Below are 24,441 nucleotides of genomic sequence, written 5' to 3'. Positions count from 1 at the left end.
CGGTGTCTGAGGGCAGCAGCTTCTGTTTTCCTCTCTTCTCTCCCTGCGTGTCCAGTGACTGACTGCACAATACACATCAATTATTCATGGCTGCTCTCTCTGTTTCGCAGGCAAAACCAATCACAGATGGAGTCACTGCTAATGGGCTCCTGCTGTACTTGCCACCGGCTTCTTTGCACTCAAGCAACAAATACCCCAGAGACAATGAGAGGAAAAACAGGGATAAGCTGTTAAAAAAAGAAAAAAGAAAAACAGCAACTTCACACAGCACTAACAGCAACAAGAAGGAGAGGAGGACACGCGTTTGTGGTCAGAGGAGAATGCAGATACGTATCGTGACAAAAAAAAAAAAAAAAAAAAATCACCAAAATTAGGAACCGGCTTCTGCTGCAGGAAAGGGTTAAAAGACTGAGAAGGGGGTGGGGAAGGGGTGATGGTGGTGGTGGTGGTGGGGGGGACAGAGAGCTTGAGAGAGGGGGTGGGAGGACAGGCAGAGAGGGAGAGAGAGAACCAAATGCTTATCTCCTCACCTCGGATGTATGCAGCTGTTATTGATGTATCTTCTTTTTCTGTCTAGTGATCCATTGCTTGCTCTCCCAATACACACATCACACAGAAGCAGCCACAGCCACTTCGCCAGAAGGGAGAGGGAGAGAGAGAGGGAGAGAGAGAGAGAGGGAGGGGAGGAGAGGAGAGGAGAGGGGAAAAAAATGCAGGCAGCTCACATTTCAAACTTGCAAAGGGGGGTGGTGCCTAATGTGCTAGACAGCCTGTATCTTGGCCTGAGTCCAGAGCAACGAGTAAAAGAAGCCTCAATCAATTCATTTAAAGCAACATTTGTTGCAGTGGAGAAACACTGCGGGCCCTGTCAGAAACGGTTCAGGCAGGTACACGAATCTGCGGTTTCAGCCCTCGAACCTTCTCTTTGCAATACAGTCGACTTAATCCATCAAACTAGTCATTGTAATTAAGGGGCATGGAAGAGGAGGGGGGGAGGAGGCTGGGCGTTGTGGCTTCCTGATGCGCAGAGGGTTGGTATCAGCGAGGGAGGGGCCAATTAGACCACATTTGTCTTTCAGCACACATGAGCCCGGGTAAGCTTTTGGATAAATAATTACACACTTATAAAACATGTAAACTGTGAGTACACAAGCCACCTGAGGCAGCGCGGGGGCTTCCATTGTCATCCGCTAATAAAAGTACTTGCACTCACCACAAGCGAGTCAAATCGGGTGTCAAATTAATGAAACTGATCTCTTGCTAAAAAAAATTGCAATAAGCATTTAATTAGAGACATAAGGTACAATGTAAATCAATTTTAGTATGCAAACAACCAGTTTTCTTGTACAGTAAATTACTGAGCCATATGGAGCATAGCTGAAGATGCTACACCTCCTGCTGCCACAGACATAATAACTGCAACAACTACAAAGGAGGAAGGACAGACAAGCTCAACAGCTCTTATCTCTAGTCTCTCCTGTCTGTATTTGCTCTCCTGGTATTTACTATCAGCTAAGTGCACGGCGGGTGACTTACAGCCCAGCACCCCTGCTGCAAGTTAACACATCAATCACGGTTGGCTGGAAGACTTTCACGTCTAAGTGATTACAAAGTACAAAAACCCCCCACACAGATTGTCCAAAGTGGATACAGTGTGGATTTAGTGATTCTGTAACCGGGCCTTTAAAAGTCACGTCTTTAAAATACCACAATAACTGGAGCCAAAGTCTGTTTTCATATCAATTTCCCTTATTTTACCCAAAAGTTTCCCTAATGTGCTTCCCCGAATCTGTATTTGGCTTTCTTTATGTTTATGTTAGCTTGCTTGAGAATGATAATAATGATAATGGGTTGAATACTGGTTATCACAATGGTGGTTATCAATGTTCTTTGCTTCCCTGAATCTGTATTTGTGTTTGAGTAAGTGTGTGATGAAATTAAATATTTAAAAAAATCACAGTATCAAAATCTATTTTCTATCTTGTTTTTGCACTCCTTGGCAGAACTCTGGCTTCTTGTAAACTAAATTCTCAAGAACTCTTAATCTCTGGATCTCCAGTTTCATACTGCATGCTTGTGAGATGGTCTAGAATGAATGGGGGCCCCACAGAGCTGCAGCCCAGAATGGTCAGTCTCCTGGTGCACGCAAGTTTCTTCTTGAAACCTTTTTTGCATGTTCAACACGACAGGTTTTGATCATAAACGCAGCTCCATAGTTAAATTTTTACAAGCTACATTTGTAGCAAAATACTGTAAATATTAGGGATGTCCAAGCACCTCAAGCCACTTTATGCCAAGTCCCATTTTAATCCTGACTTCAAACGGCAAGTCAGAAAAGTTGCATCAATCCCTGCTTTGCAGTTCAAGATGGTAAACGGTAGCAAAGCTGTGAAACCTGTCATCTGTAATACCACCGTTGTTTATTTATGATTCGCTAAACAAGCCAAACACGGGGAAACAACCAGACTCTAGCAAAGCTTTCTTTATGTTTATGTAAGCTTGCTTGAGAATCATGATAATGATGGGTTGAAGACTAGGTAGCACGATCCTGCTTCAGGATCTGTGCACGCTTACATAAAAAAGGGGTATGTCATGCATCATGTGACTCTTCTTCTGCACACAATAATGCCTATGAGTGCCTCGTCCTCCAATCAGAGATTATCAACTAAAATGGTGACAAAAAATCATTAAAAAATGTAACAGTAAAATGCAATGCTGTTGCAAATAATATGAGATTAACGCAGCAGAAAGTCATTAATCATGGGATTTAGTGCACAGAGCAGTAAAATAAACATTTTAATTTCAGTTAATATAATTATTTTAACGCTGAGTGCACTCTCTGTGCTGCTGTTCATTTCTAATGTGAAGGCTGCACATTAGAGCTCTGAAACTTTAGACTGGACAGATTTCTTCACGTATTTAAATATTAGAAACGATTACTGTCTCATAGGCTACTTAAGGAGATGTGGAACTCGCTTTAGATTGTCATCAGATCAAAGTGAAATTTAACTTATTGATTAAATTGAGTTATTTAATATGTGTTCTAGTGCCTGTAATTTCAGCAGTGTGAAGGAGACTTAGCAGCAGATTAGAACCAAGTGTAAACAACATCTATACATTTTCTATGTCACCAAGTGAACACATACAAACTCCAGTGCTGAGCATCATTCTTTACTTTCACTAAGGTACGGGTTAATCAAGTTGCACATTTAAAATGTATTCCCTCTGCAGAAAATCTATAGTACTAGTGGCTCCATTGCACTTATAACATGCTGAAAATAATACAATTAGTAAAAATGTGGTTCTTCCAGCCTAGACAGGCTGCACTCAGCATAAGTTACCCGAGTGTTTTAGCCAGGTAAAAAAAAAAGGAGAGAAAGAGCCACTTTTCTGGCACAGAAAACTCTGACTTTAAGGTCGCCATAGCTTGCTAACCCATTAGTCCAGCTTTGTAGCACACGGGTCCCTCAGGTAATGGTAGTGATGGCTCTACCTTGCTAGAGAGCAAAACAAAGCCCATTTTCCAACTTCTATTACTGGCACACTGTTACCCTGGGTACGAAATCACTACCAGTGCCAAGATCTGACTTCCAAATGAAAAAGAACGCAGCACAACTTCATTCATGAAACATGCTTCTAACAATTGTTATTGTTTGAAAACTCGTGCCACTGACAGTGCATGTATCGTCAAGCAACTATTCAGCAAGTATTAGCAGGCTCCTATCATTTCAACGGCAGAATCAGATTTCTTTTAAGAAAAATTAAAGTACACAAGTGTTATTTTAAATCAGATTTATTGTCAAGATATTATTCATATTTGTAATAATGAAAAACATTTTTTATTTTTTGCAGAAGCTCATTTAAGCAGCTTTTTAGCTCCACCAAGACCCTGAAATAAAGCCACCAATTGTTTCTTGAATTGACATCTTAGTTTGATTAACCATCCATCCATTCGCTGCCGCTTATCCTTTTCAGGGTCTATTTTTTCTGGAGCCTATCCCAGCTGTCATAGGGCAAGAGGCGGGGTACACCCTGGAGAGGTCGCCAGTCTGTCACAGGGACAGACAACCATTCGTGCTCACATTCACACCTATGGGCAATTTGGATTAATCAATTAACCTATCCCCACAAACTGCATGTCTTTGGACGGTAGGAGGAAGCCAGAGACACTGGAGGGAACCCACGCAAACACGGGGAGAAGATGCAAACTCCACACAGACCACCTGATGGTGGAATTGAACTCAGGACCTTCTTGCTGTGCGGCAATAGTGCTAACCACCGTGCCACCGTGCTGCCAACCAGTGATCTTAATTGGATAGATTGTTGGTTGCTTGGTTGGATTCATTTAATCCATTAACCTCTGAGTCATACAAGGTCACCAACAATGCTTTTAGCCTTCTGTGTTATTCTCCATTTCGGAAAAGCCACAGCTAAACTATATGTTGAAACCCGCTGAGCGAAAGGAGACAGAAAAAAAATATTTTGGTGTGGAAAGCTCCAAGAGTAGAAATTACAACCCTGCAGAAAGGCATGTGTATATTCAACTTCTCTATTATGTGTAGAAACTGAGACCTTTCCACAGCTCACCAACAACATATCTGACCTCCTCATCTTAAGCACCACTTAACTGGAAGGCATAAGCTGCTGTATGATCAGCACTTGAAACTACAGTTTTAAAGGAAATTTACACATGCACCCGAGCATACAAAGGAATTCAACCACGTCAGTACTTAGAATAAAAGTCTTAGACATGTTCATTTTAACCTTAGCTTTGTCTATCTTCGTCTTTGTTCTTTAAAAGGAATATCCCATTCAGGGGAATTTCCATAAAAAAAAGTTCACTTGAAATAAGTTACATTCCTTGCATCAGTATTATCCTCCTCTTTTCATTTAAGTCCAGACACTTTAAGACTTTGTGCAAACTTTTGAACTCATTTGACTTGAAGGTTTTTGCTTTTTCAAGCCAAGTTTACATTATTTCCTATAAAACTGACTTGACTTACAAATTGTAATAGCAAATGTAAACAGAGCTTTGACTTTTCTACAGTGTTAACCACGTGGCCACATTTCCTTGTCTTTATGTGCAACAGCAAACAAACCCAGCGCCCCTCCTACACTGTCTCCTGCTTGTTTATGCTTGAACCGATTAAAAAACTGGGAAACCACCTTTTGATTTTAAACACGATGAAACAAAAGCAAAAATTGCTTGGATATTTTTTTCTATATCAAGCTGACACTAATAACTAAAACCAGCAATGTCTACTGATCGTACTTGAAAAACAGCCTGGCAAAAAGGTGTAAAAATGTAACAAGCCCAACTAATTATCTGCTGAATAGCTAGTTCACCAGGCGTTTGTTACATGAGAGAATGAAAGGCTTCAGGGGCTGAAAAACTTCAGCTCGCCCTTCCTCTTATGAACCTCCTTTCACTCTTTAGAGCTGAGGAATTCCCAAAGTTTCCTGAAGCGCAAACGATTGGGAATGTGCCACTCTGTCCCCCTTGCAGGAAAAATCGTCATTAAGCATTTTGCAGAGGCTCTCGAACCGGAATGAACCGCCGGTGACGCTGATGAAACAGGCCTAACGGGGCTTGTAATGTACCCTGTGGATGGAGAAGGGGAGAGGTGAGGCCCTGATGAGTTTTTGCAGACTGAGCAAGTGATGTCTTTGCTTTGAAGTCCTCAGAGCTCCACGTGCATCGCTTTGCCCTGCGGTAAGACAGTCCGAGTAATCACAGATTAATAGAGCAGGCTAATCCCACTGACAAAGAGGTCACTACTAGCAGACAGACGCCCCTCCCCCAGTTCTGTTCCAACACTGTGGGCCACAAAGGGAAAAGAACTACAACCGGACAACCCCCCTGAGTCCATCCATTACAGAGATCAACTCACAAAAATCACACTGCATGATGGGTTTTCCAATTCCAGTCTGCTGGATAGTTTTTACAATATCTAACAAACATTGTCTAAACTTCTTATACAGCTACATTTTGAAATCAATAGGACATTATAGCTAAGTTTTGCTCAGGTGTCATAAAGATAAAGGTCTATTTCTTTAGCGCTTTGCCTACCTAAGCTTTTTTTTTCCGAAGATGGAAAAAAAAGAACAAACTAATGCCTTAAATTGTTGGAGGCATTTCATGATTAATCAATTTGTCAAAGCTACAACCTATTTCAGCTGTAAGCTGACTGTGAACATTGATTTCCTACTGCTGAAATCAGCTCAGCCTCCCCTTCCGCTCAATTTTCTAACGTGTTCAGGAGAGGAATTTTAGATGACATAACAGAAATGTAATAGCTTGACCGCGCCGTGCGTCAGAGCCAAGACAAGTTAGGTCTGGTTAAAATGGGATGCCAAATCTGATTTACTTATTAGCACTCATCCGCTGACCTGATGTTTTCTGAGGCAAACAGCCCAGCTCATAACCACCAAAAATCATGTTTTTCGCCCACTTTTAACGGAGACATTTCAGAGCAGATTACAAAATGCATGATGAGACTGAGCAGGCCAGCAGTTACAGGATATTCTTTGAAAGCTCTCGGGGCTTGGTCTAGACAGGTTGTTTTGTATATATATAAAAAAAACAGTGCAGAGAATTCATGAAGCACCCTCAGTACAAAATGAACATTCACCTCCAGGGACACAATTCTGCAAAAACACAGGAGACTATATTCATTTCAGCTCTTCCTCATATCCTCTCAACACAGATAAAATCTTTTCAGATTTGTTCTCAGCTGTTCAAGGCTTCCCAAAGTCTCCTCTGCATACACTAACTTGTCTGTCTTTGGTCTTGTATGGCTGACCCTCCTTTTGCCACTCTGGCCCCCGTCATGTGACTCACTCCCTTCGTTTGTCGCTCAGCAACACCGCTGCAGGATGTCGGGGAGCAGGTCCTCCCTGGGGCCCCGTGGGAGTGTCTTTTAAGAGCTATCTCCCCAGGCTGCCAGAGAGGGTATTCTCTCCACTTTAACACCCTCCTTGACTCGGGCCTCCTCTCTAAAGGACCTGGGAGCTTTGCAGGAGAATGCCTCTGCATTGGTTTCCACTGCTCTCTCTACCTCTCTGCAGGCCTCTCCTCTGGAAATATTCATGCATTTACAGGTACATAATTGTCCATGAAATGTACTTTGGGATGCTGCCTAGACTCGAGAACTTGCCGCTTTCCAAATGACTACTGTTGCAGGAAATTATTCAGACAGAGAATCAATTGGCAATTTTATCTAAGCCCATAAAGTAGGCCCTGAGATTTGATTTAGCATTAAGTAGAATTAGAACATTTGGCGATGTGAGTTAACTGCAGGCAGGGAAGGATTCCCCACCCATGCCGACATAATAGTGACATTGCATGATTTGAAGCCTCTTATAATAGAAAAAAGGCAAACATGAGTGAAAATTCAAACAATATGTGCCTCTGACTTTCATGTCCTGGCACACTTAAGAGGGCTCAGTGTAGCGGCCGAGCACACAGAAGCAAATGCACGACCCAGCTCTCCCCGTAACCCAAGACAGGTGGAAACCACAAATCACAAACTGTAAAACAGCACAAAAATATTTCTGTTATCTCCTCTGAGCTGCTGACAGCCTATGCGTCTTCATTCTCATTGTGCTTCAGCATGCTTTTTGCCAGCTCGATAACAACATTTAGCAGTCTGCATCTGCTCCAATAATCCATCACAGGACCGAGATGATAGAGGCGTATGAAAACAGGAACTCGTCATCACTGATACAGTAGTTCTTGTCACATGTGACAAATGGAATATTCTGCTGTACGCACTTTATCTAAAACCCCAGAGAAGTTAACAAATCGAGTTGTAGTTCCCAATGTTGTGAACAAGTTCAAAGAAAAGAGGTCAAGTAGATATTAAAGGGTAATGTTCAGTTGAACCTGGACTAAAACTATGAAGGGATTTTCTTGGATTGCTCTTTATACTGAATATTGAACTGTTGGTCTTGTTTAATCTTAAAAGTCATAAATAGTCAAGAGTTAAAGGAATGAATTTAAAAAGATCAGTGCCCATACATCTGTGAGGGGATCTAGTCTAGAAGCAATAAGTGGAGGAAAAGCGGCAAAGAATGCAGAAATAAACTTGAGTGGGCCAGCATGGCCAGATGGCCTGAGACGGCGGTTGAGAAAACTCCGGTCTTACCTGCTGATTTTGGAGTGAACTTGTCCCTGTTGGCAGCGCACACAGCCAGGAGCCGATAGCCCAGGTCCAAGTCAAAGCCCTGCTGCGCTGCTACGCGGCTAACCACCTGAAAACAACAACAGCATGCAGCACAGAGTCAGTATGGCCTGAGGTATCCTGAGGTATGTTTTCTCTGAAGAAAAAGCTGAATGACACCAAGTCTAAACCTCTTTTATTTAGCAGAAAACTTCACTTTGTAAGCATTATGATAGCTTACACCTACATATAGGTCAGCAGAAGAGAGCAGAGGTCAGCATATAGTGCTGAATAGGGACATTACTGCAGAAAGGTGTTTCTGCAGGCTGTTTCATTATATTTCCAGCTCACAAACAACATTTTAAGAGCAGATTTTGGGAAATTTGCATAAACTCAATATTTCCCTTTGTCTCTAACAGGGAGTTCCTAAAAAGGCCAGCTGAATAACAGTGGGGGCAACTATGTGAAATTTCCTCACTTGTTCCAAGCCCACACAAACATTCTAATGTGCTTATTTTCCAAACAGAAAATGTTTACATTTTTGATTTACCATCTGCAGCGCCATTTGCTTTGACATCCACATACAGAGAGAGCATCACGGCCTCATGCACATGCCTCCTTTTATGCACTCCAGTGCAGCAGCTGATGGCAACAAGCTTTGTTTTCATGATAAATATTGCAGATCACCATCATAATCTGCTCAGTTCTTTCTTTCCTTCTAAAATTTCCACAATTGAATCTTGAAAATCCTGCAAACTAATGACAGACACTCGCAAAGCTGTACGACTGCATCCGTATCTACTGAATACAGATCTGTGCTGGGTAGTTAAATCCACCACATGACGGCTTTTCCCAGAATCTGACTGTTAAAGGATAACCTCACTACAAGTTTATCAGTTCCATATGAGTAAGTGGACAGCAAGATGAGGAAAAAAATATTGCCTCCAGTCCAGAGATGCCCACTGAGAGGAAACATTAAGGGGAAGCATCAACATGCCACAGGAGGCCGTGTAAATCACCCTTACATCCCACATGTTGCTTTGATTTGCTGTCATCATTATCAGCTCAAAAAGAGCCACTCAAATCGTTTAGACCTTTAGGACATACTAAGGTCTGTGTGGACCAACGGGCCCCACTAGATTCCCCTCGCTGCCTGGCTTTTCATAGCAGCGATCCCGCTGTCACACGCCAAACTTCAGTACAAGCCCTGAGGTAGCACTGCTGCTGGTACCGTATCATTATCTTCTGTAAGTATAGTCTGGACGTGACACCAAAACAGATTATGTATATCTGGCCTTTATTTATGGGAATCCCCCATTAAGAAGAAGAAATATAGAGTACAGGCTGCCTAATTAGAATCTAAACTTGCGAGGGACATTTAAATGGTATTTTTAGTGTAAGAAGTTACAGTTCTAATTTCAGGACTTTAATTGTACACAGTCAGAGGAGTTGTGGTGAACTGTCTACCATAAGGCAATCATCTAAGCAGGCACTGCAAGGCTTGAAAGCAGGGAATTGCTACTCAGCTGTACATTTTTCTGTAGTTTCAAGCTCGATAAAATGAATCTTTTTGTTAAATTTGCTTGTTTTTTCCCCTCTTAAATATTTTGGAGATTAATCAACTTGAAACAAGCTTAAAAAAATCAATACTGCGTCATACATGAATGTCATATATTGTCATTAAAAATACGATTTTAGAGTTATAACATGATAGCTTAATTGATTTGTTTTTTCTCTCAAGAAAAAGCAATTCAACATCCAACAGAAGCTCCAGTCATAATTAAACATAAAAAGCCTTATTAACTCTTACATTGAGATTAATTAAAAGACTAGTTTTGAGTACTCATCTCCTGTTTTGAATACTGTATTACCTTATTAAGTCGTTTATTTGTTTTTTTTTTAAAGTCCTGTAATTTCCTGTTTTTTTTTTCTCACTGGTACAGCAGCAAATTTCTACAAATGTTATCGCCTGCATGGAGAATCTTTTGCAGTGTTGCCACTCATCAGTGTTTAAGTGCAAGCATGCAGGCAAACTGTAAAGTGTTTACCATTAAAGTCTGAGACCAGGTAATTTCACAATCACATCAGATTCTCTGTGCTCCCTCCCAGTGTGGTTCACACCAAGGTTTACACAACCTATAAACTAAAAGGAAAAGCTTTGAGATTTTCACGGCGGGAAACAAATTGAACTGGCGAAATGGAGGAGAAGGCACCTGCTGCTGCACATTAAAGCAGGAACACAATCGCTTGAATGGAGGGACGTGTCACAGTAGTTTCGCTGAGGTCCACAAGCACAAACCTCTCGGGCTTCTTCACCTGCTGCAGCCGAGCTCGCTTGATGGGGATACAAATTACACCTAACAGGTGTGTCTGTTATGTAATGCTGGAGGCAGCATGTTAAAGCACAGTCAGGCCCACTGTGACAGGTGATTGACACACCCACTGTCTATTCACTGTACTTTTGGCTGTTCTTTCTCTTGGTACTTGGTTAGCTAAATTTGGAGTCAGTGCATCAGCTCTGAGCATTAAAGGTTTTTGTAATAGTCAATGGTGAATGTTGGTTAAAACGTGGCATGGACAGCTATAGTTATACTGGTTTTAATGGTGGCAAAATGTCATAAAAACAAAAACTTTCAAGTGAAATTTCACATAGCACAAATCTGCCTACACATTTGCCTCGTATGGTTCATATATATATGTATATATAGTGTTAGCTCTGGTAGTTGTTCCTTACACATCTAAGCTAGCATAGATAAGTGCCGCAAATTACAAAGTAAACAGGCTGTGTAAGCAGTGTGTTAAGTTTATCTTTCAAATTCTATATGTAATGCAAAACAAAACAAAAACAAATAAACACCACATATAGCTAAATGGACAATTTTTCAAGAGAAATTAGCCTACTATGTCAGTTTACCATTATCATATAGAGCTATATTTGCTAACTGGCTAAGGGTCATAGCAATAAACGACTATGTAGTTGTTCAAAAAATTAATTGCCAACTTTCAATTCAAGATTAAGCTATTATTCCCAGTGGAGCATTTTATTAAGTGAACATTAAACTCACTAGTATAAACGATATTCAGTCAGGGTTAAGAACTTAGCACTTGACATATTGGCACAACATTGCAGACACCATTGCTCTCTGTGTCTGATTAAATTTAGTTGAAAATATACAAACCCTGACTACTTTGGGCTAAATGTTTTCTCCAGAAGCCTTAATTTCAGATGTCATAGGATGGTAATTATTCAATCAATCAAAAATCCATAGGCATTTGGTAAAGACACAGAAGACAGATTGAGAGCTGATTGCTTTGTGGTTTGAGAATGTTTTTGACTTTGTGTTTTTTATTGGGTGGATTTTATATCAAAGGCTGGAACTAAAGCAACAGAAAGGTGGCTAAATGGGAGTAGTTTCTACAAGGTTAAACACATTTTACATTTTGAGGTCACTCACGGATGATCACCAGGCTAAACATGAGTATTCTTGCATCCCTGAGGAGGTTATGGAAAGAGTGCAGCAGTTGTTCAAGCGGCTAGTTCCTCATTCTTGAAACTCTGAACATGAGATTATGGAAGGTGCTCACGACTGGTGACTTACCGTTAGGCATCCCATCAGGCTTTGCTCGAAGGGGCGCTGGAAGGCTCTGGGGTCACCACACCAGTCCAGCAGCTCTGTGGCTGCTGTTTGGAAATTTGCTGGATTTTGTAGGTGCTATGGAGAAGAGGAGAAAGATGGAAATCAATGTGATTCCAGTAATATTCGAATACTTTAAGAAAATGGGACAGATAACAGGTAACTGCTGTAAGTAATAAGCATTAAATAAAACAATAAAACAAATAAGATGTTATGCTTGAAATAGAAGCATGACAATAAAAAATTGTAATTAATTTGTGCTGTCCTCTATGTTTATTTAGTCATTAATAAAATGTAATATCTTATTAGAATTCATTAAAAGCATTTGCTCGTCTAAAATGTGTGCAGTTACATGTTTTCCCACCTGCTCTGAAAAAAACAGCTAACCAGCTTTTAATATTTAACTTTTAATTATGAGCTCTCGGAGTTGAGCAAATGAGAACAGCATTTTTATGACCAAATTTTCTGAAATTTTGCTTATGATGCTTTGGATTAATTATTTTAAATGGGTTAAAATATTACCGCTCTAGGCTGATAGTATGTCCCAGTTCCACTCAGCTACTATCTCAGGTTTCTGTAGCACCTTGCAATAAATCTTCCTTGTATGGCTGCATGAATCCACGAGGAAGCCCTTATTTCAGTGGCCAACCCTTGGCTGTTCTCTGACTTTATCTGACAACAAACTCCTTGACCTACAGACACCCTTTTATGGCATTCGTTCCCCTCCTGCAGCCAGCACTAACCTGCATTGTCTGTATTGCTGTAGAGCAGCACAGAAAACTGAAAAAGGACCTCTCTGGGTCTCCGTATCAACCTTACTGTTGGTCATTTCTCCTCTAAAAGCTTTCGAACCACAATACAAATCACTTTATACATAGCAGAGCAGATGCACCACCACCACCACCACCACTCTGCTGTAATCTGTTGCCTTTGGAAAGATTATGCACACAAGCTTTTGTAGTGCACTTGTACAAAACAGGAACAAATGGACTCCCACTCCATGGCATCAAAGGTAAATAGAGCGGTTTGTCAGCTTAAAGTGAATGGCTGCCTTCCTAATACGTCGGCGTGCTTTGATTTCACTGTCAGAGAGAGAAGAAGAAGAGGAAGTGACAGGGGTACAGTCACTGCTGTGCAGTGCTTTTTTCTTGCTTGCTCTTTAGGGGGCAGCAGAGGTTAGGATTTGATAAGGCTGCTTTCATATCAATTTACAAAGCTGGTGTTTGACAAGCAGTGGATGAAACCAGTCTTGTTTATTTCATACTCTGTCCAAGACCGTTCCCCACTCTTGTGATATGTCTTTGTTGGGGGAGACTAAAAGGAGATGTGGTGGGGTAGCAGAGCATTCAAATTCTACTGGTGGATAAAAAGTCTCCTGGAGAAACACACACATCCCAGATGCTAAATTTAGATGAGTCTGGAAGCTAGACAACACACGCAATCAGTGCACCAAGGATGGAAAGAGGGAGGAAAGGGGGAGGGAGGGAGAATATGTAGAGGGAAGAAAAAAAAATACACACCACCACTTGGGCTTGAAGTGATTACTGTTCTTTGCACTCAGAACAATTGGTCCCACCAGTGTGGCTGTCACACGGAGAGCTTGGCACTACCACGCCACAGATGTTCCCCTTTCTCTGGCCAAAACCCACCAATCAAACCTAAACTAGTGGCCAAGAGACCCTCTCACACTCTCCTATCCCCGTCCCCTGGGTAAGAATGATCCTCCAACACGTACACTCTTGTTAATGCTCGGTTCAGTTCAAGGGAAACAAAGAGAGATGGCACTTGCAGAGTCCTGAGAACATAGCTTTTTTCTTCAGACACAACTGGATCTGGATATAACTTAATTTCTGTATCAGAAGTGATCGGGCAAAGACTCTTTCCATTCAGAATCACAGTTCTTAGTTTGCTGCTGTTGTTGCTCTACATTCATTGACACCCCCAGAGCACTGAAAACACGTTAATGGAGACAATTAACACTGGAAAGAACACAGCGGCAGACAGAAACAGCTGCACAAGCAGTGTAGGAGCGGTGCAAAGAGGACAGTCCTCCAGTTTGTCTTGAAATATCGCCGCTAAGAATGTGAGGAAGTGTTCCTGCGGCGAGAGGATGGCTCATAGTTTCTGGCGAACCCCTGTATGTATCAGCGAAAGGAGAGTCTGACAGCAAACTGGCTTCCCCACCGTGAGAGGAAAATACTGTCTCTGAAATAGATACCAACATTATCAGGCAAGCCATCTTCCCCAAAGTGCTCGCAATGGTGCAGTTCTGAGATGCAGGAGGAAAACAAACAGGCTCTGAGAAAAAGCGTGTTGGGGGAAAAAATCAGATAACTGTTTTTATAAATCACTTTTTAAGCATACTTGTCTGTTTGGAGGTTAAACAAGTGAACATTTGTTTTTCTGTATCACTTTCGAATAAATACAGATATATATATTTATATTCTAGGGTTATAGTGTACCAACATCTCAAGTATTTTGTCTTTGTAACCACAAGACCCGAAACAGGCAAATTCTCACATCTGGAAGCTGTTTTCCGAAATTCTCCTTAATAAATAATAACCAAAACAAATATTCAGTCTTGCTGAGCAAATTTCTGTCTGCCAACCTATTAATTAGTCCCTTATCTTTCCCATTAACTGCATAACCTGAAACCAAAACAAAGTCACTCATTTTAAAGTCAGATTTAGCGCAATGTGGCAAAAAAAGAACAAAAGAAACAAAAAAAACAAACAAACAAATGTTTGGTCAAGTTTGTTTAAAAATCATATTATTGCAATTTTACAACAAGACAGTAATTTAAAAATTACCACAGTAATGATTTTCTGATTTAACTTTCAACCCGTGATTCAATCAGGTTGACGGATTCCAATTTCCTCCACTTTATCATCGCGCTCAGCAGTAATTTATCATTTGAGCAACAAAATCAATTTGTTCCCCTGTCCGCTGCACTGGCTGGGAGTATTCAGAGAGACATGTCACATCTCCCAGAAAACAACAACACAATGGAGGAGGCTTCATTTATATTCCTGCTCCAAGTCGGTACTGCCTTCGAGATGCCAAATTTCAGCATGTGCACACTTTCAATTAAAGCAAACAGCTGGATTGGTTTACAATATTTCCTTAATTATTTTAATAGCTTGGATATTGGACAATGGGGAGCAGGGGGAGAAGATAGTGAGTTAATTGTTCTGATCTCCCCTGATGATCATCTTTGTGTGCGGGGAGGAGAATAGACGGTTGGCTGAATGGGCTCGCTGCTAGTCTAATTGGCAGGACATAAATGGTATTTATTATGCGGGCCTTCCAAACCCTGATTGTCTGCGGCACAAAGCTGCCTCTATTAGCAGGGTGCTGGCTCTTACTGGTTGGTTTGAAATGACCCAGCGCTTAACCATTTATTAGTTGGACTGAAGGCCTCCTTGTACGCCATGGATCTCTCTAATTGGCATGTTTACCCATGTGCTGCTTTCCTGGGTGCTAACATTGGGATGTATTTGTTTAAATTTTTGACTTGAGGGGTCAATACATTTAACCCCACAGCATTTGGGATTGTGTAAACTACTCAAAGACAAACACAAGTTCCCTTTCAAGTTCTGTCAACTTCCTTTACAGACCAATTCACCTGCTATTAGTAATACAGCGCTTTAATAGAATCAATTTTCTCTCCTCTTACAAGTAAAGGAGGGGAAATTGAATTATTTAATAGCCTGCTGTGAAGAAGGTAACCAGACTGGAGACAGAGAGTGTTTACCTCTCCTTTTCTCTGTACCTTATTACTTAAGAACAAAAGGCCTGTTTCTACACATAGAGGAGCTTCGCTCTGTTTACTCCCCAAATGCTTGCCTTGTCTCTCTATCCGCCTCACCTTGCCTTATTTTTGGATAGCTGGGATAAAGCAGTTTACCACGTCCACATTTGCATTTAAGTGCAAGCCCCCATACATTGTCCCCCGAAGGCTTTCTGATGTACTTTTCAAGGAGGTGGACCTCGGCAGCACAGAGCCCAGAAACAAAATGGACCAGCAGTTAAGAGAAGAGATCAAAGGAAGATCCCTGTAGCCTGGGGTTACACAAGTATGCCTGCCTAATTCTGCCAAAGATTCATCCTGCAGTAAATGGTGCTGAGAGGAGAACAAAAGGACACGCTGGGAGTCAGCAGCGGTGGAGGGAGAAAGCAGGGCGATGACGGGGGGAGGGAGGGGAGCCTCTGCTCTTTGACCCCAGTCGGTAACCTGAGTCACACCAGAGTCCTGATAATAGGAGCTGAACAGATTAGTCACTTAACTGTGGCCAAACAGGAAGATAGAGAGGCAGTCTCACCGTGGATGTGACTCACTACATGTGTGTACTTGGAAAGGTGAACAGTGCTGGTGAGGGTTGTTTTTTTCCACCGGTAGCAGCAAAAAGTCCAGTACATTACTAACTTACTGAACATGCTTTAGCCTGAAGGCTTTAAATGAACTATAAAACTTCATAATCAGTGTTAATAAATGGCAAATTAAAACTAAGAGCTACTTTACTGTTAACAGACCACAACATGATAATCAGGAGGTTTACTTATTGGCTAATAATTCTTTTGTAAACCATTTATGTAATTCATCTGTAAAACCGCAGCTAATGTTTATAATATACCGTGCAGTGTATTTATAAAGTTTTCACAGATGTGTATAACACTTGTTTTTAAAAGCATATAAACAGACAGGGCTGTACTGTAAATCACATGAATGTGAACCTGGAGGCTGCTGCTTGTGTGCTGTTTCACCCACCATAGACTTTCATATTCACTAGCAGTTTTTTAAGTCTACGGAGTAAAAATGTTGGATTCCAATGCACCCCTTCCCTTTATTAACCCACATTTAAAAAGACAGAAAAAGGGGCCCTGTCACAAAATCAAGGAATAGGTCACAGTATTGCACAGATGTGTATGTCTCTGACACACCAGTGACTCTGACTGAATCAGAGGCTCTCAAACTGCAGGGGCATGGCACTGCTGTGATTTTTTTAGAGAGTTTGCTGATGCTATTGTGTTGATCTTTATTTTGCTCACATTCAACTTGGATCCTTTTTTTACTGTTAGCAGTCAGTAAAAATTGTGTGTGTGTGAGTGCGGGGTGAGATTTTCATTAGTGCGACAATTAAGAGTTTTACAACCGCTGGACTAAATGGTTGTAATCGAGGCCCTGGTAATGAGAACTGAGTCATTTACAAAACGACTGGATGATTTACTAACCATTAACAGCACAAGCACACATATGTGCACATGAAGTTAGAGCCTACAGTATATACAGTATACTTGCAAATATTATTTTCTATTGCTTAATTATTTGTGGAATAAGCTTGTGATGATGACAATCGCTGTCGTTGTCATCATCACAGTTTATTTATTTCGTTTTTTAATTGAAATATAATATTAATGTCTATTGCCTTTTACAGCAGTAATAAAAAAAAAGACTGAGAGCCAACACCTTCTCACCTGTTTGATACACTGCAGACGGTCATTGGTCTGCTGTATGTGTCTGTCCATCGACGGAATCGAGTTCATGTTGATTGTCCCTCTTTGGCCTCTACCTGCCAGCCATTAAACTGAAGAGTTCTGTAACAGAAACACAGACAAATGTTAAGGCTCACCTCTTCCAAGGGAAGCTGCCAATTCCATCACCACCAGGATATTGCTGTTATAGTGTGTTTGTGTGTGTGTGTGTGCTGGGTGCTGTGAGCTGAGCAGGGAGATATTGATTTGGCAGGTGACAAGCACCTCAGAGAGCCCAAAGGATGACATTCCTCTCAGCTCCTGTGACACCCTTAACAAGCCCTGGCGGTTGCCCCGAACGGTGCCATACACCTTTGGAAATGACACACTGGACGTAGACAGGATGTCTGACTGTGTTTAAAGCACCTTGGGGTGAAAATGAACAGAGGTAGAGGGACACACACACACACACACACACACTGAGTCGTAGCACCTCAGTCTGTCAGCATTACCTCAGAAAACTGCACGAAACCCTTCCATCCTGGCCTGTGAGAACATTAACTTGGCATGTGGTTCTCTGTTTACATTACTTAGCCATTATGTAATCTTTGGTTAACAATTATCTGTACCCTGGGCCCAGACTTGCTCTACATTTTACTCCCCTTTCTCCTCCTCCCTTCTCGCTCCAGCTACATAAGAGTTCCTCTAACAAAACCCCTTACAGCGCACTATTGATTTTGGAGTAGCAGCTTATAGAAAACCTTCTTTTTTTAGCAGAGAGAATAATATTTTATGGAAGGCAAACAATGGGGCTGTGAGCTGACATGCTACATACTATTATCACAAGTTAAAAAGTATCACCAGCTACATTAAAGGTTATCAATTTCGCCTCTAGGGGGTTTGATTTAATGTTGCATTCAGTGTCAAATAAATATTACACAAGGCTGTCGGCCATAACTCGTAGTGACCTGCAGCTTGAAGTGGAAGGTTTAGTGAATTAATAAGCGCGTTTATGGGTGGTGAAAAGTGTAACCTCCATCTTCTCCCCCGCCTCACTCCCCCTTTATCTCATCCTGTCTCAATCTTTCCTTCTCGCTACTGCAGGGGCATCTCGTCCTGCGGTGCATCATCTCTCACTCAAACGCTCTTTCAGACCCCTCCCTCTCCACGCCATCCTTCTCCATTACCATCACACAGTGAGAAATTTCGCCGTACAAAGTACCTGAGAGATGAGGGAGCGAGGGGAGGAAAAAAAAAAACGGAGAGCGGGAGAGAGAGGAGGCAGCATGCTGCACCATACTGATAATGCTCACTTAGGGGTCTCTAGCTGGATTTAACGGCAGGGCCAGTAATCTACTCCACTAGACAGCTAAAGAGCTTTTATGCTACCTATTGGAGCTGCTCATGCCTGTACTTGAGAGGAGAGAAGGGCACACTAGTGCATTCCTCTCCATAAATTAGAAAGCTCATAAAGGGGGGGAAAAAAAAGATGTCCGAGTATTTTTTCCACTCCTCTTTGCAGATGGAAAGTGTTTTGTTTGTTGACATTTCTCATGTCTCACAGACTTAACAAATAGACTCCCCAGTTGAAACATTTGAAGTGGGGGTGGCTGAGTTCTGATAATGATTTGAGGAATTTAGCATAAAAAACGATTGGGCATGGGTTTAAGTGACTTTCAGATATCTACAGCTTAATCAAATAACATTCACATTTTATAACATGTGGTCACGGATACTCCTGTCAAACAACAGCTTCCTTAGTGACAACATGTTTTATACATCCCTCAGGTGTTTGCTGCTATAATACTCCCCCCAGTCACCTCCTTCTGCCAGCTGATAGTGAGCTGATCCTTGGCAAGGGTGTCCCCAGACCACTGTGCTCCTCAGCCACCAGCAGGTGTCTCCCTGGCCCTTCAAAGGCCTGGCTAGTGGCACAAAGAAGGCGGAGCAGTGTTGCTTTAAGCCTTTACAAGCTCTACAAATCCTCAGCTGCTGCTTCCTAACAGGGCCCACTCAGCCCGGCACTGCCTGTCTGACCTTGTGGTTATTGATGAGCGAGTCGACCTGCTCCCTCCGACTCTCTCTCTTTCTCTTCCCTCCTGCCCTTCCCCTTGCTCTCGCTCTCTCACTCGTACTCTCTCTCTGTCATCTCTCTTACCTCCAACAGTGAGTTAAAATGAGGGGAAAGAAAGGTTGGGCTGCCATTCACCTCCTCCGTTTTTTAACCGGTTAAACACACGGTGCAGGAATCGCTGTAAAGCCTGCGTGTGCACACATTTACATGCATTTTCTTCCTAAGATAATGATTTTTTTTTAAATGGCATGGCAGTGTTGAGGTGTAATTTAATTTCCAGATATTCACTTGTTCTAATTAAACACTAGTCCTTTGTTATATCTTTGATGACTAACAAGAGCCAATTTACAGATTAAACCCATGATGCTATGGAGATATGACAACAGTGGCAATTATCAGCCCGCCTCTATTTACAAGCTCTCGTCTATCTTACAGATGCTATCGCTTATTATTTTCTCTGTGCTGCTACCTTTACGTGACGTTATTTGCCTTGATTCAGATAGTAACTCCGGCAATCCTGCCTGACGCTTCTGAGCGTGTGAGGGGAAATCGCTGCAGATATGTGCCTTACTTGAGCTTAATTTACTGCAAATTGCACAGCAGGCGTTACACAACAAGTTGAGAGCTGTGGATTCCTGCACAACAAAAGACTCGTGGGGGTGGGGGGTGTCGGAGAGTGGGACGAGAGCAGGGAGACCCGCTTCCCTCTCCTATTCAAGGGGGAGCTAAAATATATGTATTGAGTGGGAGCTGTAATAAAACGAAACGGGTGAGGAGATGCAGGCTGGGAACAAATATGAAAGGCAGTGGAGTATGGCGGCAAGGCGATGGAGCACCACCGGAGGATTGGATGAAATTATCTCTTTATAATCAGGGGGCTTCTGCATGGCTGCCTCCTCCATTGCCCAGTGACAGATGAGGCCTACCTCTTCAGATGGGCTTTTCACAGTGCTATCAGCCCACCTCTAGGGTAAAACAATGTTTTTCTTCCCCCCGTAACACTACTTTAAAGCTTTGTTTTCGCACGGCACCCCGCGGAGAGAAGGACCGTCTCCTGTCAGACGGGGTCCATGTTTGTCTCATTACGCGATCGTGTTACGTAAGTGTACCTTGAAAAGGGCTGCGGATTTAATTTGATGACAAAACTGTGCCACGGGAAGGGCTGGAAGAGGGTGACGCTAAACAATGTTGAATGAAGACACTAAAGCGCAACATTATCTGCAGTAAGTAAGAGGGAATTGCTTTTTGAACTGTCACAATCGCACAGTTTGGAATCTAAACATTATTTCAGACACCCAAAAACCTTCAAAGAGAGTTTCTAGCTTGTTAATGTAACGTAGATGAGCTGCGCGTCTCCGCTCTGCAGGATAAAAACAGTCGGAGAGGGAGAAAAGTAGACAATGATTAGCTTTATCCCGCCATCACAGCAGAACAAATGGATCACGAACCCACTCCGCTTTACACAGTCTCTCAACTGAGCTGTTGAGGCGCAGGGAAGTGGTAAACAGATTTAATTTATTCATATAAATGGCTTGTGAACCAAAACAGTCAGGCCACTCTGGGAGCGAGCAGTCTTGTTAAAGGATATTTCCAGTTTATTACATTTCTTATTTCCGTAGTTTTGGTCATTGCTCGTGATAATATTGTGCTCTCCAAAGTAATTGCTGAGATCTGGAAGCACAGTGACAATGCAACCACAAAGTGCGATAGGGCAAGAAATAAGATGTCAGACAAGTCGACAGGCCATCAATTCAGAAAAGATATATTTGAAGGTAATAAAGTGTGCATACCTATAATATGGATTAGAGCGTTTTACTTCACAGAGAAAACAGCACATATAATGCCATAGCAGTGAATCAAAGCTGAACTGGGACATCAGTCACTAAACTATGATGGATGCTGATAACACACAGGCGGGGTAATAATTTTAGCTCATCTGGAAGTTTGCTTAAAATCTATACAATCGCCTGAGAGCGTTTCCTTCGTGCCCTCCTGACTCATGTACCACATTTGAATGGAGACATTTTTCTGAAGCGTATCTCCCGAGGCGCTCAGAAGTATTCGGCGACATGAAAAGGTGAGAGAGTGAGTGCGGCTACAGGTGTAGAAAGACAGCAAACCACGCTGGCTACCATCCCGACCGCACGCGCGCACACACACAAGCACACAGATCTTCTCACCTTCCCTTGAGTGCTGGGCCGGCATCATGATACCATAACAACACCCTCAGTCACTCGTAATGTGCTTTACAACAACACTACAGGCAGGGTGTTACACCTCCGCAGAGCAGTGTGAAACACCCCCCCCCTCTCCTCAACACACACCAAAACAGATGCACGCACACACACCTCGCTAATCGAAAGCTACTAAGCTAAGCACTGCTGACACTATTAAATCTGAACAAGGTGGCCTCAGTGAAGAAATCAGCATCATTCTCATACCTTATGGGGACATGTCAAGACTCAAGGTGATCACGTCTCCGTGAGTCATCTGTTGTAGGTGAATTAGGCAATAAAGGACTAATCTGCACCATCATTGACTAGGGGTCTGCTGTTTGCAGCACTTGCTTAAGGGTGATAAAGATGAGGGAGTAGGAGGAGAGAAGGAAGGGGAGGAGGAGGGGGAGGAAGCATCTCTTCACCCTCATGATTTTAATGAGCTTTGATTCCGAGATATGTCTTGTTTTCTTCCGACTGTCGGCTGAGGCCGGCGTGAAAGCTCTCCTTTAATTATCTCAGCATTGTAGAGAAGACCGTTTTTGGTTTTTTTGCACTGAGGGATGAACGTTTAGTTTAGAGAGGGCACCTCTAGGACTCCAGGTGTCTGCCTGGTAAGTGGCCAGGCAGGCAGCGAGGACAAAGCTGTGTTTGTTCGACGGAGGAAAAAGCAGAGAGGATGGAAATGTGTACGTAACAGTGCCTCTTCCATTGTTGCCTTACAGAATGTGCCATAATCCCCGGCAGGCTCCATCCAGAGCTGGCACGGAGGATAATATGAGCTGCCTCCTGCCTGTCCCACCTCCCTGCTCTACCTCCCCTCCCCTCAGCCCTTCTCCAGCACCTCCTCCTCCCTTCCCCCATGTCTCTGCTGCACACACACATATGGACACGCAGCCACTCGAGTGCACACACACGCTCACACCTCCCCACATGGCTCCTTAACAGGCTTGGGAATGGATTTCTTTTATTTAATGTGGTTTGGTCTGCAGCTCTAGAGGCAACCGTGAGCGAGGGCGGGCTCGCAGTTGTGCCACTCGCTCTCGTGCGTGCGCGCGCGCACACACACTCAATCCAAAGGAGCCCTGCTGTGTTGGTCGCTGTTCACTGATCTCTCCCTCTTTCCCTCTGTCTTTCTCCATCTCCCATTCTCCCTCTAACTCACTCCACTCCCTCGCTCTGTCTTTCACGCAGATCCACATTCACTCTCTCCCTCCCTTTTTGCCCTCTCACTTTTTTTTTTTATGACAGCTCACATAAGCAAGCCTCCTGGATTCCTGCGGGAGCCCCACGTTCAGTACACAGAGATTGTTCAGCCATCAGGCACATCTGCAGCATGATTAGAAAAGCAAAGGGAGCATGGTATTGGAGGCAGGAGGCCGGGGTGGCAGAGACACCCCCCCACCCACCCTTCATTGCCACCAGCAGAAGCAGAAGAAGAAAACAGAGGGTTGGGATCATAGAGGGGCCTTAGCAATATCTCCTCTCTAACCAAGTGTAACATTTCACCAAGTCTCAGAGGCTGATCTCTGACTACGATTAAAAAAAAAGAGAGAGAGAGAGAGAAAGGACAAAGGCAAACGGGAGCCAGTCTCTCTTCACTGCCAAGCCACCATCCATCCGCTAGCCTACCTCCCTCATGGAGCTGGCAAAAACAAGAGGAGAACCTGCAAACACGAGTAGCATCATTGTTTCTCCTTCTCCTTCTCTTGTTTGCTGTGCACTGCCTCTTCCAAAGAGCTACTCTTTTAATTTCCTTCCACCCTTACGCTAATAGCAGACAAGGGGGGAGGTGAGAGCTGTGGGGGGGTCAATTCCCCCGTGGCGCTAGAGGCAGCACAGATGAGCCACATGACTGTGCGAGCCCCCACCAAATGCAGAGCAGCGCGAGGTGAAACGGCTAGGCAGCTAGCCCCGCTCTGTCTCCCTGTGCCTGCGGTGCTCCATCAGACCCACTGCTCGCTGCCAAGCTCCTTTCTCCTTCACAATCCTCCTGGAATTTCGGAGGCATGTGACGATGATGATGATGGTGATGATGAAACCAGTGAGCCAAAGTGTAAACCTGCAGCCATTGTTGAGATGTGAGGTAAATTCACAGTCTCACAAAAGAGAGCCATCACTACCACCCTCAGCCCCTTGGAACACTTTGTCTTAAATATTGCCTTTGATTGCGAGCATAGAGGAAAAGTCAAAGAGGCATTTTATTTCCATTTCTGTGAGTGATATTGTTGCCACAAAGGTGCCGACACTGCCTCAGACAACTTCTGAGCCCCCCCGCCTTCCTTTCTCATTTTTTTTTCCTGCCAGTCTCCTGGTTTATTATGCATTCAGCTCATGTGTCCCTCCTGTGAGTGGCTGTTCATTTTCCACATACCATGCTTAATCCGGCCAGCTAAAACTTTGAAATAGCGGGAGCCGCAGACGCAGCCGCTACCCAAGAGGAGCCATTATGAGGTCTGGGAGAGAGAGACTGATAGCGCTGGGGGGAGGAGTGACAGGCGAGCTGCAAGATACATGGGAAGGAATTCAAAGAAGGCTGAGAGCAGAACACGAGGGGTGTGCGTGTTTGCGTGTTCGCTGCTTTACAAGCATACACTGCGTGAGAGTAGCTGTGATAAGTTAGAGGCAGTTGTGGGTGTTTGTTAGCTTGTGTGTGTGTGTTTGAAGGAGTTGTTGGTGCGGGCAGGGGGATGGAGGACCTCCTTGTCTCCATTGTGCCAGTGACCTTTGGCCTTTTGTGACTTTGAGTGAATGGGAGGAGAGAAACAGAAAGAAACAGAGAGTGAGGGATTTTAAATAGTGCATGAGCTCAACCTGCCTAGACACTGATGGACAGCGGCAACATGAGCTTTCTCTGTTTCACCAAAGGAGTCTGTGAAGAC

At 43.1% G+C, this 24,441-nt stretch overlaps 1 protein-coding gene across 5 annotated transcripts in view; it reads right to left on the bottom strand.

The window, feature by feature from the left end:
* Nucleotides 1-24,441, bottom strand: part of LOC134633819 (zinc finger MIZ domain-containing protein 1-like) — a 110,743-nt gene that overhangs the window by 22,284 nt on the left and 64,018 nt on the right. For 4 of the 5 annotated variants that reach the window (XM_063482890.1, XM_063482889.1, XM_063482892.1 and 1 more), the window contains 3 exons: nucleotides 17,273-17,392; nucleotides 11,762-11,875; nucleotides 8,148-8,253 (listed from right to left, as the gene is read on the bottom strand). In XM_063482890.1, coding sequence (XP_063338960.1) covers nucleotides 8,148-8,253; nucleotides 11,762-11,875; nucleotides 17,273-17,341 — 289 coding nt within the window. In that variant the 5' untranslated portion in view covers nucleotides 17,342-17,392. Of the gene's footprint in view, nucleotides 1-530; nucleotides 661-8,147; nucleotides 8,254-11,761; nucleotides 11,876-17,272; nucleotides 17,393-24,441 lie in introns of those variants that run through there. The other variant, XM_063482893.1, reaches the window with a different exon arrangement.

The sequence above is a fragment of the Pelmatolapia mariae genome, linkage group LG8 (genome assembly GCF_036321145.2).
Source record: "Pelmatolapia mariae isolate MD_Pm_ZW linkage group LG8, Pm_UMD_F_2, whole genome shotgun sequence".
Taxonomy (NCBI): domain Eukaryota; kingdom Metazoa; phylum Chordata; class Actinopteri; order Cichliformes; family Cichlidae; genus Pelmatolapia; species Pelmatolapia mariae.
This window is presented reverse-complemented; position numbering and strand designations above follow the sequence as displayed.